Here is a 15,521-nt window from a genome sequence, read left to right as displayed (position 1 = left end):
TTGCAATAAAAATAAATAAATCTTAAAAAAAAAGAATTCTTCTCTCCCTTTAACATCACTCCATAGAAAAACCCTTGTTTGATCACTTGAGCTGTAGTTCTCAATCCTGCACTCTACTCTCTATTGTGTTACCTTTACTCATTGCGTAAAGTCATGATCTAAAGTGATCATAGTCATTTCACACTTTTCCACTTTCAGTCTCCTTCCGCTACTGTCAACTCCTTGAGATTTGGGCTCTGTCAGTTTCTATTCCACTATCTGCTGCCTTTCCCTTTAGGCTTTAATTCCCTCATCTACAAAAAAAATGGGAATAAATTCCCACTCTCCTCCATATGACTCATCTTTGGATGACATATAAAAATGCCTAGCATAGAATGCATACCCCACAGATGTTAAATGTGTTCACAGAAAAAAGTAATGCTTTATACCAAGAACTTGTAAGAGAGTTGAATGGTGACATGACTGGGGTATTTTCTGCTCACTACATTGGTTTCCCTGTTGTCTAAGATTTAGCAGACAAGCTTTACTCTCAAAGCCTAGAAATACAATAAATCAAATTGTACTTAATTTAGTGATATCCTACTGAGATTGAAGAAAAACTACCAGTTCTACTTTTACAGAAATATAACTTTTGAATTGTAATGCTGTTTAAACATGCATACTTTGAATAATACGCTTTAGGAAGCATTTTGTGTTCGGTAATATTTTATGCTGTCATGCTATAACTTACCAAAATTGTGACTATCACAAGTTCTAGATTTATAAATATTAATTCATCTTCCACAAACTTTCTTTAAAGTAAGCATTATTTCTGCATGTTCAGGAATGGAGAATAATTAATGTCTGATTAAGGTCACAGGCTTAGTAAACGTGAATCCAAGCCCTCTCCAGGCTTCTGACTCCCAGTGCGTTATTGCTCCAAGCATAATCAAATATTTATTGAGTGCCCAGGCAGCGCTGAGATTGAAAAAGATATGCAAGACAGACCCTGAAGACACATTCCTTATTAACAAAAAGTCTAAATTAAAAAGAAATTCAATCACTTTTGAGTTTCTGCATCAGAGTGCTGTTTAAACTATTACATCCATGACAGGCTTATATTACAAAACAAACACAAACCCAGTAGACACCATACATAGAACTTCTGAAAATCCTGAGAAGAAATGCCTGACATTTTAAATTTCGCCTTTAAATTTTCCATTCTAGAAAAAAGACCTTCTTTAGAAAATCATTATAGACTGCCACTATTTCTGGTTCCCCACTGCTTCCCACCTTCATTCAGTCCCAACCACCACAAACACACAGAGACCCTATTCTTTAAGACTTGAATCTAAAACTTCATTCCTCAGAGTGCTGAGCTTCAATAGTTAGTTACTTCCCTAAGCAAACATTTTGCAAGTCATGCAATGTTCACCTGTGGACTTGTGCTTTGGGTACCAGTTATCAGGCTCCTTTTGTATTCAGGTTTGTGTTTACCAAAAACATGCCAGTATTTGTGAATGCCAAAAGAAACAAGTAAAATACATGCTTCTGTATATAAATATGTTATAACAAATATGTAGGTCTTTAAAATTATTTGGAATAATTTACTTCTAGTTATTATCAATATGTTCATAGCTTGTTCCTTCCAGAATTTAAGTTGACTTCAAAAACGCACTCAGTGAGGCTGACACAGTGGCTCCCCCAGTTAAACATTCACCTTCAGTGCCAGTATCCCAAATGCGCACTGGTTTGAGTCCTGGCTGTTCATGTCCTAGCCAGCTCCCACTATGATCTGAGAAAACAGCAAAGCAAGACTCAGGTCCTTGGGCTCCTGCACCCATGTGGGAAACCTGGAGTAAGCCCCTGACTCCCAGTTTCAGACTGACCAAGGTCTGGTAATCGTGACCATTTGGAGAGTAACCTAGAAACTGGCGAGTTCTCTGTGTGTGTGTCTCTCTGTTTAACTCTTTCAAGTAAAATAAACAAATATTTAATCAAAAAATTGTGCCCTCTGACTAGTTTAAACATAGCTAATAAGGATATTAGTACAAAGAGATAAGAATGAGAAAGAATGAAGTGAAGTAAGGGTTAAGGATGACACACACACAAAAAGACACGTTTCAGGGAGAAGTGGATCAGAATTGGGACTCTAAATAATATAGTAATAATAAGTAAATAAGAGAGTATCAGGTATAAATCCAAAATACACAGAAGCTAAAAACCCTGACTACTTTAAGAACTGAAATCCTTTTACAGGTGTTGAATTTTAAATGAAAATTTAATCATAAGTCCTCATAAAGGAACCATATAAAGTAGCCAGTAATATTGATGTTTGTCATAAATGGATTTATGTCTTGCATTATACAATGATAAAATACTAAGTACCATCTAGTTAAAATAATTTGATGAGAGGGGAAGACATTTAGTTGTTGCTCTGAATGTCACCATGCCATATGGGAGTGCCTGGTTTGAGTCTCCACTTTGTTTCTCATTCAGCTTTGTGTTATTGTGCCTTCAGCAAGGCAGCAATGATGGCTCAAGTACCTGGGTTCCTACCATTGGTTTGTGAGACCAGGACTGAGTTTTAAACTCAAGGCTTTGGGCTGACCCAGTCCCGGTTGCTAGCTATGGGAAATGAATCCCCGCCCCCCTCTCTTTTATTACTGCTGTCTCTGTCTTTCACATAAAATGACAATAGCAACAAATGTTACAATGAAAGAGAGAGAGAGAGAGAGAGAGAGAGAGAGAGAGAGAGAGAGAGAGAGAGAGAGAGAGAAAGAAAGAAAGAAAGAAAGAAAGAAAGAAAAGAAAGAAAAGAAAGAAAAGAAAGAAAAGAAAGAAAGAAAGAAAGAAAGAAAGAAAGAAAGAAAGAAAGAAAGAAAGAAAGAAAAGAAGGAAAGAAAGAAAGAAATTGGGGCTGCCACAGTGGCTCATCAGGCCAATCCTCCACCTTCAAGCTCTAGCATTTCATATGGGCACTGGCTTGTGTCTTGGGTGCTCCATGCACACAAGTTTCATTGTGTTCAGCAGCACTTGTGGCATCAAATAGACATGCAAATATTTTCAGATTTGGGAGTACTTCAGAATTTAGATTTTTCAGATTACTGATCCTTACCTTAATCTATACATTCTTTGATTAAGGGTCTTCTAATATTGTTCATAAAAATACCTACAACCTAAGCCTGGCTAGCACTAGACTGATGTTTTTAACCTGTTTCTATAATGATACCCTAGCAGAGATGTGACACACGATTTTTAGAGTTGAGTAACTAAAGCAACTGACTCCAGCCTTCAAAGGCAAGATGCCTCCTCTCTACCATGAAGTCCTGTGGTTGAAAGCAGGTGCAACTCTATGATCAATATCAACATTTCATTACATGCTTTTCTGCGACTACTCTACTTGGAAGTGTCAGGGCCAAATAAATAAATACATAAATGACATAGGGTAAAAGCCAATAAGGTAAAATTTCCACTCAAGATCTAAGGAGCCACAAAAATTCATTCACAGGGTAGACACATTTATTTTGCTGTTTAATCAAGTGCTCACCATTATGTTTTATAAGTTATTTAAAAAGAACACATAGATTTTTGTTCTCCCTACTACTCAAGCCAAAGAAGCCCTGAATGACAGGCTTGCCAGAGAAGACATCAGCAGAAAGGAAGGCTGAGCATTCCCTAATCTTGTGGGAGAAGGCTGTTCAGAGACCTCATCATTCTAGGCGCTCAGCTACCCTCCCACACTCCTCAGCTGTCTGTACACCATTCCAGTATGTTGCTTCACTATGTGTGGGTGGTAGGCAGCTAGAGTTTTACTCAGAATCCATCCTCCATTCTCCTTCTCACTTCTGAAAAAGCACCAGTGCTGTCAGGTATCTGCTCCTGGGGTTGTTTAGCATCTGATCACAGTTTTAATGGTCACATACAAGAAAAAATCCTTCTTCCACTGGATGCTCTCATGGTCTTCATTGGCGTGTGTGTGTGTGTGTGTGTGTGTGTGTGTGTGTGTACGCCTGTGTACCTTTCTGTGAATGACAAAAAAAACGGATTTTTAGAAAGTTGGAAAAACAATAGAACACATTAAGAAATAAGCCATACAGAAAGGAATACATTTGTTAAAGAGCAGAAGAGAACTGTGAACTAGCAAACACCTAAGAAAAGAAGGGCACAATCTACACTCCCTGCCCAGGAAACACACTGGCTTAGTAAATATCATCATTTCTTTAACTATTTCAAAAATCGGTGCTGGCACTATGTGGTGATAAAGTCACACCCACAATGCTGACATATGCCACCCGGGTGATACCTCAGCTTCTGCCCTTCAGATCCATCTCTCTGCTTGTCATACACCTGCAAAAAGCGGTGGCCGATGGCGCCTGTGGTTGTGACTGCCACACACATGGGGGAACTGGATGCAGCTCATGGCTTCTGGCTTTCGCAGGCTCAGTCCTAGTCAACGTGGTGATTTGAGCAATGAACTAGCAGATGAAATATCTCTTTCCCCCTCTCTTCCTTTCTCCATGACTCTTTCAAAGAATAAAAATAAATAAATCTTTTTAGTGAAAGATTCCTAGAATAAGACAGAAGGCAATCTTGCTCTGTGCAGCATTTGGGACACTACTAAGATCACCTGAAAATTAATTAGTATTTGACAATGAGATTAAACAATTGTTCAGAAATAGAGTCACAGAAGACTATTTGTATAAAGTCAGTACCTGTTTCTGTCTACTGCAATGGGGTTGTATTCACATCTTAAATCTGTCATTCTTACCAAAAATGTATTTTCTTTTTTTGTTCACATATATAAACTGCTAAATAACTGTGCACTCTATCTAGATTCAACTTGCACATTAAATGCACATAATGCTAAATGCCAAATACATTCATGTATATTTGAATGCTGCTTTGAAGGGACAGCTATAAATTATCCATTCAAAAATAAAAATAAAATGGATATGCAATATCATTTGAACCACATGTGAACTTTATTTATAGTCAAGCAGTGGAGTAAATAGGCACTTCAAACAGAAGCTTGAATGTGAAAACTTAGAACAAAATGACAAACTCACAATTTTTCCAAACACACAAATTTTCCTCGCAATCTGTTTACATTTATCACAATAGACTACATTTCTCACTTTCAATGAACAATATGTATCTCATTGAATCACATCTTCACTGCAATACACATATTGTGCTCACTTTGCCTTGGAATATCTTATTTTTTCATACTTATGTTAATTATTTTATAACAAATCATCTTAGATACCTCATAACAAAGAACAGTTTAAAAAGCTGAATGACTCTCATTAAACTTTTTTCATCATATTGTTCCAATTATGCACCACCATCAAAAACTAAATAAATTTCTTTGTCGTCACCAGTCACTTCTTCAATTTTTCCGATATTATCAGTCTCTTAATGCTGAAATACACCAATGCCTGTTCCTATTATCTCCTTGTTTTTATTCTTCTCATCTATTATGATCTAATCAAGCCTCATAACTTTAAATCCCCAACACACACACACACACACACACATTCAACTGGACCTGTCCCACAATTTGTGTAGATTTATGTGTAATTTCCAACTCAACATCTCCACTTGGGTATCTAACAGCATTGTCAACTATACATGTTTAAAATGCTTCCCTATTCTACCTGATTAATCTTGGTCTTTTCAAGGTGTTTTTCATCTTAATCAAGGGCATTATGATCTCCTAGATGCTCAAAACAAAAGCCTCAGAGTACTCCATGACTGCCCTTATCCTATTATAAGTTAAGCGCTAACCAACAGCTAATAGCTCTTCTAACCAACAGCATTTGGCTTCTTATTCCATGATCTAAGATATAACATCTTGGAGAGATTGTAAGAATTACTCTTCAACACTGGCTTTCCTCCTTCCCATGTACACATGTTCTGCTTTTGCCAAGTCGAGCAGTGATTTACAATTAAATATGATATATAACATCTCTGTTCAGTTCTTCCATCTCACTAACACAAAACCTTATGTGTCCCTATGTGAGTTAACTCTGGTTATCTCTCTTGATTTTATCTCCCATAGTTCTACTTACACACTCCAGTATCAGGAACATTCTTGTTTTCCCTGAAATGTGCAGATTTGTTTCACTTTGCACTTATTGTTCCATTTACCTGAAAGGCTGTTCACATCACTGCATTATCAGCTTCTGGGTGAGAACATTCCTGATTTCTAATTTTAAATTCCACCACTCCCGAAAGCTTTCTGTCCTCCACATGGTCCAATGATATACTATAAACTATAATTGATTGCTTACTTTTTATTGTTTTCTTCTACTAACCAGAATTTAAGCCTCATTTGGATCACTGCTTCTGGGTAATGCTTATTCACAGGTGGAAGGTACTCAACAATAAGTGTGGAAAAGTTTTTGTCAGGCTTGGCATGATAGTCTAGTGGCTCAATCCTCACTTTGGAAGCTCTGCGATCCATATGGGCACCCATTCTAATCCTGGCTGCTCCATATCCCACCCAGCTCCCTGCATGTGGCCTGGGAAGGCAGGGGAGGATGGTCCAAAGCCTTAGGAACCCTGCACCTGCATGGGAGACACAGAAGTCCCTGCCTTCGGATAAACTCAGCTGCAGCCATTGCAGCCACTTGGGGGCGGGGGGTAAACCAGCAGACAGAATAGTTTTCTATCTCTCCTTCTCTGTGTAAATCTGCCTTTCCAGTAAAAATAAATGCATCTTTAAGAAAGGTTTTGGTGAAATATCTCTACGTGGATGTCATCTCCTCATGGCATAAGATGCACACTTACTTCTGAGAGCCATTATCTTCCTTCCTTAGAAGCTAGAAGAAACATTAGAGTTCTCACTAACAGCTTGAAGCACTGGCTGTCTCTCATTCTGAAGTGATATGGAGTCTATCTCCTACCTAGGTTTCCCTCAAATCAGCTCCCTTCTGCAATCTGCTACCTCCTCCTCAGCTGAGGATGTTAAGGACCCATACTGCCCACAGGAGAAAGTCCAGATCCCTCAATCCGAAAAATAAGGCCCCTTTGCATCTGATTGTGCAACCACTTTTAAGCCATACTGTCTCTTCTCCCCTGTACCTTGATTTCCACACAAAAATTTTGTTTCCTCAACTGAACATTTCTCAAGCTTACACTGCTTCTTTCAATTTTTATTCTACCTAAAATCGCCTCTGTGCTTCCTTGATGTGCAATTCCTTTGTCACTCACAGGACTCATTTCAAACATTACTTCTATACAGCCACCAAAGTAAGAGCAGGTAACAACCTCGGAGTGCCTGCTAGCATCCAAGCAATTTACATGCATTCCATCATTTAATCCCAAAACAAGGTAATCACAAAAGTATTAATCATTTTCTCAAATTATACATGATAAGATGTGGCTAAAATGAACGAGGATACGTGTTCCAGCTTCAGAATTAATAAGGACTTGGGCTAGGACATGACCTCAAAGCCCAAATGACAAACCTCTACATGAACAGCTTAAATGACCTTGTAAAGACTATATTGAATACCTTTGGTAAGTTTAGGTCTTTTTTGAAACTGTTCATTTTATCATGGTCAGATGAGAACTACAAACTACAAACCACAAGTGCTAAGAGGCAGCTACTTTACAACTACCCAGGCAATAAATCAAGGCATCTGCTATGAAGTTTCATTTTAGGTTGCAGAAAAACACAAAATTTCTGTGGGCATATTTGTGTGATCAGAAAAAGAAATTATAATGCCATTACTGCGCATTTATAACATTCATACAGATGTAGTCAAAGCAAAAAGACAATAACACTGTATTTTCCTGCCACCAAGTCTCCATAAAGGTCACCTGATATGCTGATCATAATTTTGGAATGTTGCATCCCATGTATCTTTGTAATCAATAATTATAAATGCCCCCACCCCCATCTTTGGTCTTAGTACAGCTTCATTGCACTGACCTTTTCATTACGAGTTGCTTTGCTGGGTTTACACACAGCATCCCACCCAAAGGTGACTTTGATAAACACTCTGAAGACAGCCCCAGTAGGCCTCCAAGGCTGTCTCCAAAGTGGCCCTGTCTGTGTTGCCATGGTAAACAACCAGGCAAATTGCTATATTCAGTTCTCTGCCAGGGTCGCCATGGTGACTGCAAAGGACTGCTTCTTAGAAGGACCTCAGAAGGGCGCGTTTCCATGGTGACCCTTTCCTGCGTATTTCTAAGCAACTTCCCCTCAGTTGTTCTGCGCCCAATCACGGCAGGTTCATTTCCAGGGTAACTCTGGAAGGTTTTTCCCAACGATGCCATCAAAATACACAGGAACTTGGAAGGGGGAAAGTGTATAAACAAATCCATTGTTTGAAAATGTAAATGGTAACATTCACAAGTCATTGAATCAGTTTTATGCATTTCAGAAAGGATCTGTTTCAATAAGCAATCAAAAATAAGTATAACAACTCTGTTAAAAGAGTCTATTTCAAATATTAATTAAAAGTATCTTAATATGATACAAATGACATTTCAAATTTCTCCAATCTTAGAACATATTACGATCTTACAGCTATGTGGCTATTAAGCACAGTTAACCTTACACATATACACACAATGAAAACAAACAGGTTGACTGTTGGGTGATAAGGAAATAGCAAAGAAACTTTTACTGACCAAACCATGGGATATTTATATGACAAATGAAAAAAGACTTTGGTTGTTTTTGCAGTTGAGTCAGAAAATCATGGTCATTTCGGACCCAAGGTAATTCTTCTCTGTGCTCTTCAGGCAGGGACACCATCACTAATCTAACTTCACATTAAAATATGAACACAGGCTTTTTAAGCATTTGTTATTATTCTCCTAAAACTTTAAAATTCTGCACCTTTTCTGATATTTCACCAGGAGTGAATGCTGTGTAACAACTAATTTAATGTTATTAAAATTAATAAACAAACATAAAATAAATTTTGAGGACCAAAACATGTAAAATTTCTGTACGTGTGCATTCCCTTTTACACATTTTCCAGTAGATGCTAAATATTATATGTGTGTGCATATGTGTGTGTGTTTCCTGGTGGACACATAGAAAAGGTTAATGCACGCCTCCGTTCTACTAGTTATATATTCTCTGTTACCCACACTCACAGATTCCCACAGACACCTATCAGCCATCACGTACATTCTATTCTGGATACTAGCACTTCAGTGTTCTAGTAAAACATAATGAAGAAATAATAGTCTAAAGCATAGTCAGTTTTAGTGTAGTCTCATTGTTTTGCACAAAGTCTAATTTTTGAAGAGTTCTTGCTTCAAATTGTTTGTTAACTGCCATGAATAAGTCACTGCAATTTTTCCTCCAGGCCTCCCTTCCTTCCCATCTTTCAATTTTTCCTTACACTAATTATTTATTGAATGACTACCATATGCCCAGTAGAGTGTTCAGACCTCTAGGAACTCTTTAGCAAACAAATAAAAATGTCCAGCCCTTAAGATGTTTAGATTATTGAGAAACACAAAGAAAATCAATTAGGCAATCACACATTATAAACTGATTAAACATGAGGAGAGAATTACAGCAAGAAAGGATTAGGAATTCCTGGCTAAGCAGAGGTACAGGGAGCTATAACATTACAGAGTTACAAGGGGATTGGAAGATCTCCCATCTCTTACCTGATGTAAGTGTATACAATACTGTACTCAGTACTCACCTATATCCTAAACAGTGAAATTAAGAAAGTACCTTTAAGGAGCACTCAACAGAGAGCAGCAAAATCCTGCCCACTTTCCCACCTTCGGCCCTTGCCCTCTGAGGGGCAGCACAGTGTAAGGTAAGTAAGTGACACCACAACCCCCACTCCTCCCGCGTCTCACAGCTACGACGCACATTACTTCGCGTTCCAAATCTCTTCCTTAATTTTAAAATGATCATCAGATTCTGATAAGTAAGCACTACTCTGAAAACACACAAAGATACTAAATAAATAGAAAATATTGTGGGTAAAATAGTATATGTGGAAAACTTGCTTTTGAGTCCTTCGGCAAACAAAAAAATATGTGGAAAGGTATAGTTAAAACAAGTTGAGCACAATTTTGAGAAGTAAAGACCACTAAAGGGTACATAAGCTTTCATTATACTATTACACCATTTTTTAAATATTGGAAAATTTCCAGAAAATGTATTTAAGGGAGGGAAGAAAGTTGAAAACAAAGATATCTCTTCTGTAAAGATTTCTACAATATCTGGGAAAAAAATATATACGAGTATTAACTTATCCATATAAGTATCCTATATCTTAGGTAAAACTAGCAAAAAGCATTTGTTTAAATATTGACTGACCCAGAACAATGCCAAATATTTCATATCTTCCTTCTAACACATAATGTCCCTTTAAAACCATTCCATAGTTTCCCTCTAATATGGGACAATGTATGTCAGAAAGGCAGAAACATATCCTTACTAACTTTGTAGACTCATCTGGTACTGGGTTAAGATTCTCACAGAACCTATTGAATGCTTAGCAAAATCATGTAAGAAGCTCTACAAAGTTAATAAAAAATTTAGAATGAATTTTGTCCATATCAGAAAACTTAGAAACTTACCAGCTCAGAGTCTGCCTTTTTATAGTCTAAAGCCTCGACTTTGGATTCCAGTTCTGCTTGTATTTGGTCTCTTCTTTTCATAACATTCTTTATATTAAAACAAGAATTAAATAGGCCACTTAGTATTAATAATCTCTTATAAAACAGAAAAATAGAATCCCAGATACCAACAGTTTCTGTCATTTGGGAATGTAACACATATAAAGCTTGAGAGTTGCCTTATTTTTAATTTCTAAAAACTAAATTAAAAGTACATATTTAAGAAAATTTTTTTTCACAAATCTTTTACCAGCTTTCTCAGTCCCCAGATTCTAATCTAAGCAAGCATTCTCTAAACAGAACAAAAACAGTCCAACACAAATGTCAATAAGAATAGCAGAGGCATACTATACAGGGAACAAACTGGAAGGAAGACAGCATGGACCACTCACCTGGATGCTCTACCATCAGTGGGAGCTTCTGAGTCAAAGAGGTAGTTGATGTAATAGGCAATCACGGTGGGCCATTAGAACACTGAAGTGTGCACTCACATGAAGTATTTTATCTTAGTTCAACATACATAAATATTCAACCATGAGCCAAGCTTTTGATGACCTACCCTGGCCTCTGCATCGACTGTCAGGAGTTCTCAGCCTCATGGTTCAATGTTCTTAAACTTAAAACTCTCACCAAAAACAAGTTGATTAAGAATCCATCTATATATTTAACAGTTTGTACAAATCTTTTACCATATTTTTCCCTAGATGACTCTCAGCTTCATAGACAAAAGGATCCTTTTTCTTTGCACTCATCTCTTTCTGGGTCTCCCAATATTAATTAAATAAGAAAATAGTGATGAACACACACACACACACACATAATACTGACTCTAAACAAACAAAAGAAAAGCAGAACATGAAAGGGAAGAGACACAAGGAGTTTCAGTCTCCTGGATGTTTTCAAGAAAAACAGCAAAACTGATCAGTATAAGTTTCATGCAGGTTACTTACAATGGTTATTAATAATGAATGAGATGTAGTAATATTTGAATTAAAAAGACCCTGAAAATTACCCACCCTGGCTTTTGCATCTGGTAAAATCATTAAAACACTTAAAAGAGATTATATTATACCTACTTTCAAAGAACTCCATAGAATATTAAATTTTCATAAATCCCCTTTTCTTCAATATTTAGTGGGCCCTTAATGTGAGGAAATCACTTCCTTTCCCTAACCCAAATAACTCATCCTACAATTTACTGAAGGTCTGTTTCCATATATATGAAGTACTACAGCTCACATGTACAGGTACATTTTAACTAAGAGGTTGCTTCAGAAGACAACTAATGAAAATTATGCAAATTTAATAATTCTTGTTGAGATATTATTTTTCATTATTTCAGCTCAGATTGAAGAAGACAGAAACATTCCAATATAAAACAGAACAAGAGGCCCATATAAATATGACTGATCATATCCTAGATCTAAAAATAATTAAATTAAATGAAGATCTATAAAATGATTCTTCCTGATTGCTATTATAATTTTTCTTAGATTTAATAACATGCGATTTAAATTGCATAATTTCCATCTTGACATCATAAAGGGGAATCGCTATCTAATTAAGAAAAGACAATATACAAATCACATCTCTGAAGAGCTACAGAGGTGTGGGGGTGGGGCAATCAATAATGAATAAAACAAAGGATATAGCCAGGGAAACTGTTGGAAAGGAGCAGGGGACTCCTTTGCAGTAAAACACCACAAGCCTTGGAGACACAAGAAGGGTTTAATTATAGCAGGGCACCAATGATACGAAGTTAAAGCAGAAGCCTTAATGACTGTCAGAGAAATCTGCAGATGCTAAACAAGAAAGAGAAAAAAAGATCTCAGGCATCAAAACCTATAGAAATTTCCTTACCAACATAAAAAAAAAAGTAAACCTAGAAATCCAGGGTTCCTGACCACAGAAACCAGGCATGTCTCCAGCCACAGAGAGGAAAAGGGCTGCATGTAAATGCAAGCTGACTATTCCTTACTGTCACAAACACTTGAGACTTATGTGTGCCCGTCTGTTTCTGCAAAGTGCTGCTTGTTCAGGATGACACTGGAAAAAAAATTTGGTTTTCAGATAGTATTACTAAATCCAAATATTTCAAATAAGGAGGTAAATGAAAAAAATGGATATAAAAGGACTAAAAGCCTTTTCAAATAGTGAAAGGATAACATTTTAACTTGAAGTATTTCTGTTCAAAAGTAACTACAAAGCAGAACAAACCTCAAGATCCCACTCAAGTACATTTCCCAGAATGGTACTAAGCACATTGCTAAATCAACTAGACTTAAAAGGAAGAAAACAAGTCTTTCATTTAAAACAAATTCTTAAGGCAGTTTTGGAAAAAAAACAAATTTCAAAGAGTAGAAAAAGTAATCATATTCCTAGGTAAATCTTGATTGATGATGCTTGAGATTCATGCTTACTTTTATAAACTACTGGTGTTGGCATTAAGAGGTCCTGTCCTTTCCCTGTCTCCTCCCATGTATCTGTTCACTCACACAGCCAGCAATAATTTATTGAGCATCTATATGCAAAGCTTCCTGTTAGAACTGAAAGACAGCAGTGTGAAAACAGAAACATAAATTGCCTGTAGACAGCTTGTGGACGGGGATGGGATTCAGGTAAAATGGTAATTACGAGTGTTCTTACCATTAACATCTCACTGTACAGCACATACTCATGCATCACAGGCAGCACGGCCTCGGAGAGTCCAGACATCCGCTTTTCGGTGGCCTTACAGCATTTGTCAATGCAGCTAGCAATGCCTTTCAGAGTATCCACCAAATCCTCTTCTGAGGCTGACCACAGAATATGCACGGGGCCATATTCTTTCATTTCATCAAAATATTCTATAAAAAGATTGACTTAGGTCATTCAATTTGTAAATTTTTTCAAAATCCAGACAGCATAGATGTCAAAAATGAGCTTGATTCTCTCATTGTGCATGAGTCCTTACATATGAACCTAAGAAAATGATATCAAACTTTATCATATTGATGGGTTGCCACAGTTTGCCCAGGTCAGTATCTGGGTGACTACTGTCAGTAACAGTATCCTTTTTCTCTGTCAGAAGTATTCTGGCTTGGGAAAAATGATAACCATATCTATTATGGACTTCTATCTCCAACACAATTATATCTGAGTATCTCATAGGCAAAATACACATAACAAAAATTGGATTCTCTATCCATTCCTTCTTATTGTACATTGCCACCATCCAGAGACCTAAGAAAAAAACTGGAGGAAAGAGGTTATCCTAGACAAACACTTGTACTCAGCCAATCGTAAGTTCCAATTCCATACAATACGTATGTATTTATCTTACTACCTGAATGGCTACTTGCCACTGCCAACAATAGCTCCAATTTGATCAACTGTACAGAACTTTCAATGAAACTTCCTCTTTCAATTTTTTGCCACAATGTATAAACTCTATAACTTTCTGGCTAAATTAGAAACTCTAATGATCAGCCTCCACTTACCTCTCCAGGTCCAAATCTTGAGATTCTCTGACAAATATGAGTAGCTTAGATTTTTTTTTCCTGACTCAAACAATTGCCCTTGCCCCTTTGCCCAACCTTCCATCACTTCCATCACTCAATAACCCACTCCCAGTCTGTCAGATGCAGTTCAAGGAATTCTCCCTTGACACTGTTTCAAAGGACCCTTAGTTTCCTTGTCCTCAGTGAGCCTCTATTTAAGCATTATCTCACTCTAGGGTGACTGCTTGCAAAACTCACATTCTCCTATGTCGCATGTTCCTTAGCGGAGGTTCCAAGTCTCACTTTCTTTGTGTCTCAAAGCCTGTTCTACAGTGTACTGAATAAATATTTGCACATCAATGAAATAATGAATGAATAAGTAACCCAAGTATTCAATGCCTGATACATCATATACTCAAAACTTTGGAATTCATTTTCAAACATGAATATTTTTACATTTTTATATTCACACTATCAAATTTCAGGTAGTATTTTTGGATAAAGAATTTATAAGTAGTGAGCATTTTTTGGTTCAATATCCAAATATATAATTCTCTATACTTAGGCACCTTACTACACACTAGAATTTGTTGAAATCTGTCATATTATCCTAAAATCAGAAATCAAAATTTCAAAAGTTCACATGCCCAAGGAGCTGAGAAAAGTTTTTTAGGACAAAATTTTAAAGTAATGGAAACATTAGTGTTACCTGATGCAATTTAGGTTTAATGACCCTAGAGTCCTTTCTAACTCCCTCCTGAGGCTGGGTTTTCACTATTCAATGAGGGCCATAGGAGACTAATATTTCTGGAAAAACAAAATTATGTCTATGATTATTTCCTCAACAGGAATATATGCCAGTGTAGTATTAAGCAAGGAAAATATCTGATTATCAGACAGAGCATCCAAAAAATTTTGAATTAGGCCTTCACAGACTCAAATTACATATGGATGCAAACATCTATTGAGCGTCAGTATACTTTTCTGTTGCAGTGTCTCTTTCCCAACTAGACTGTGAACTCCATGATAGGCTCCATCTTAACATCCTACTTAATATCCAGCATACACAAGCTATAAGACATATGGGGCATGAAACTCTGTTGAAAGAAACTGGGAAACATGAAATAATATAAAATCAAAAGGAAACTCAATTAAAAAGTCAGAAGGGAAGAAAAGCCACTAATTATGTTTACTAAATCATTTATGACCTCTATGAATCATCCTACATGTATACACCAAAAGCAACAAAAGAAACTGCTTCATTATTTTGAATGAAAGTTTGATAAAGAGAAGTTGGATCTTAAATTAAAATAAAAATTCTCTAAAGTTTGAATCATGGAATTTATCCCCTGGTAATGAGAGATTAACCTTGTATCTATCAAAATCCGGTTTCCTGTTAGCATTTCACAAGCATCAGTCTACTAATCAGCTTAATATTATTCCCTGGAA

At 36.8% G+C, this 15,521-nt stretch overlaps 1 protein-coding gene across 1 annotated transcript in view; it reads right to left on the bottom strand.

Moving 5' to 3' along the window:
• SNX7 (sorting nexin 7) overlaps window positions 1-15,521 on the bottom strand; it is a 100,747-nt gene that overhangs the window by 45,690 nt on the left and 39,536 nt on the right. The window contains exons 6-7 of the mRNA XM_004582020.3: window positions 13,240-13,439; window positions 10,555-10,641 (exon numbers count right to left, since the gene is read on the bottom strand). Coding sequence (XP_004582077.2) covers window positions 10,555-10,641; window positions 13,240-13,439 — 287 coding nt within the window. The remainder of the gene's footprint in view (window positions 1-10,554; window positions 10,642-13,239; window positions 13,440-15,521) is intronic.

This window comes from Ochotona princeps, chromosome 2, assembly GCF_030435755.1.
Source record: "Ochotona princeps isolate mOchPri1 chromosome 2, mOchPri1.hap1, whole genome shotgun sequence".
NCBI classification, from domain to species: Eukaryota; Metazoa; Chordata; class Mammalia; order Lagomorpha; family Ochotonidae; genus Ochotona; species Ochotona princeps.
Note: the sequence above shows the minus strand (reverse complement) of the source record. Positions and strands in the feature narration are given on the sequence as shown.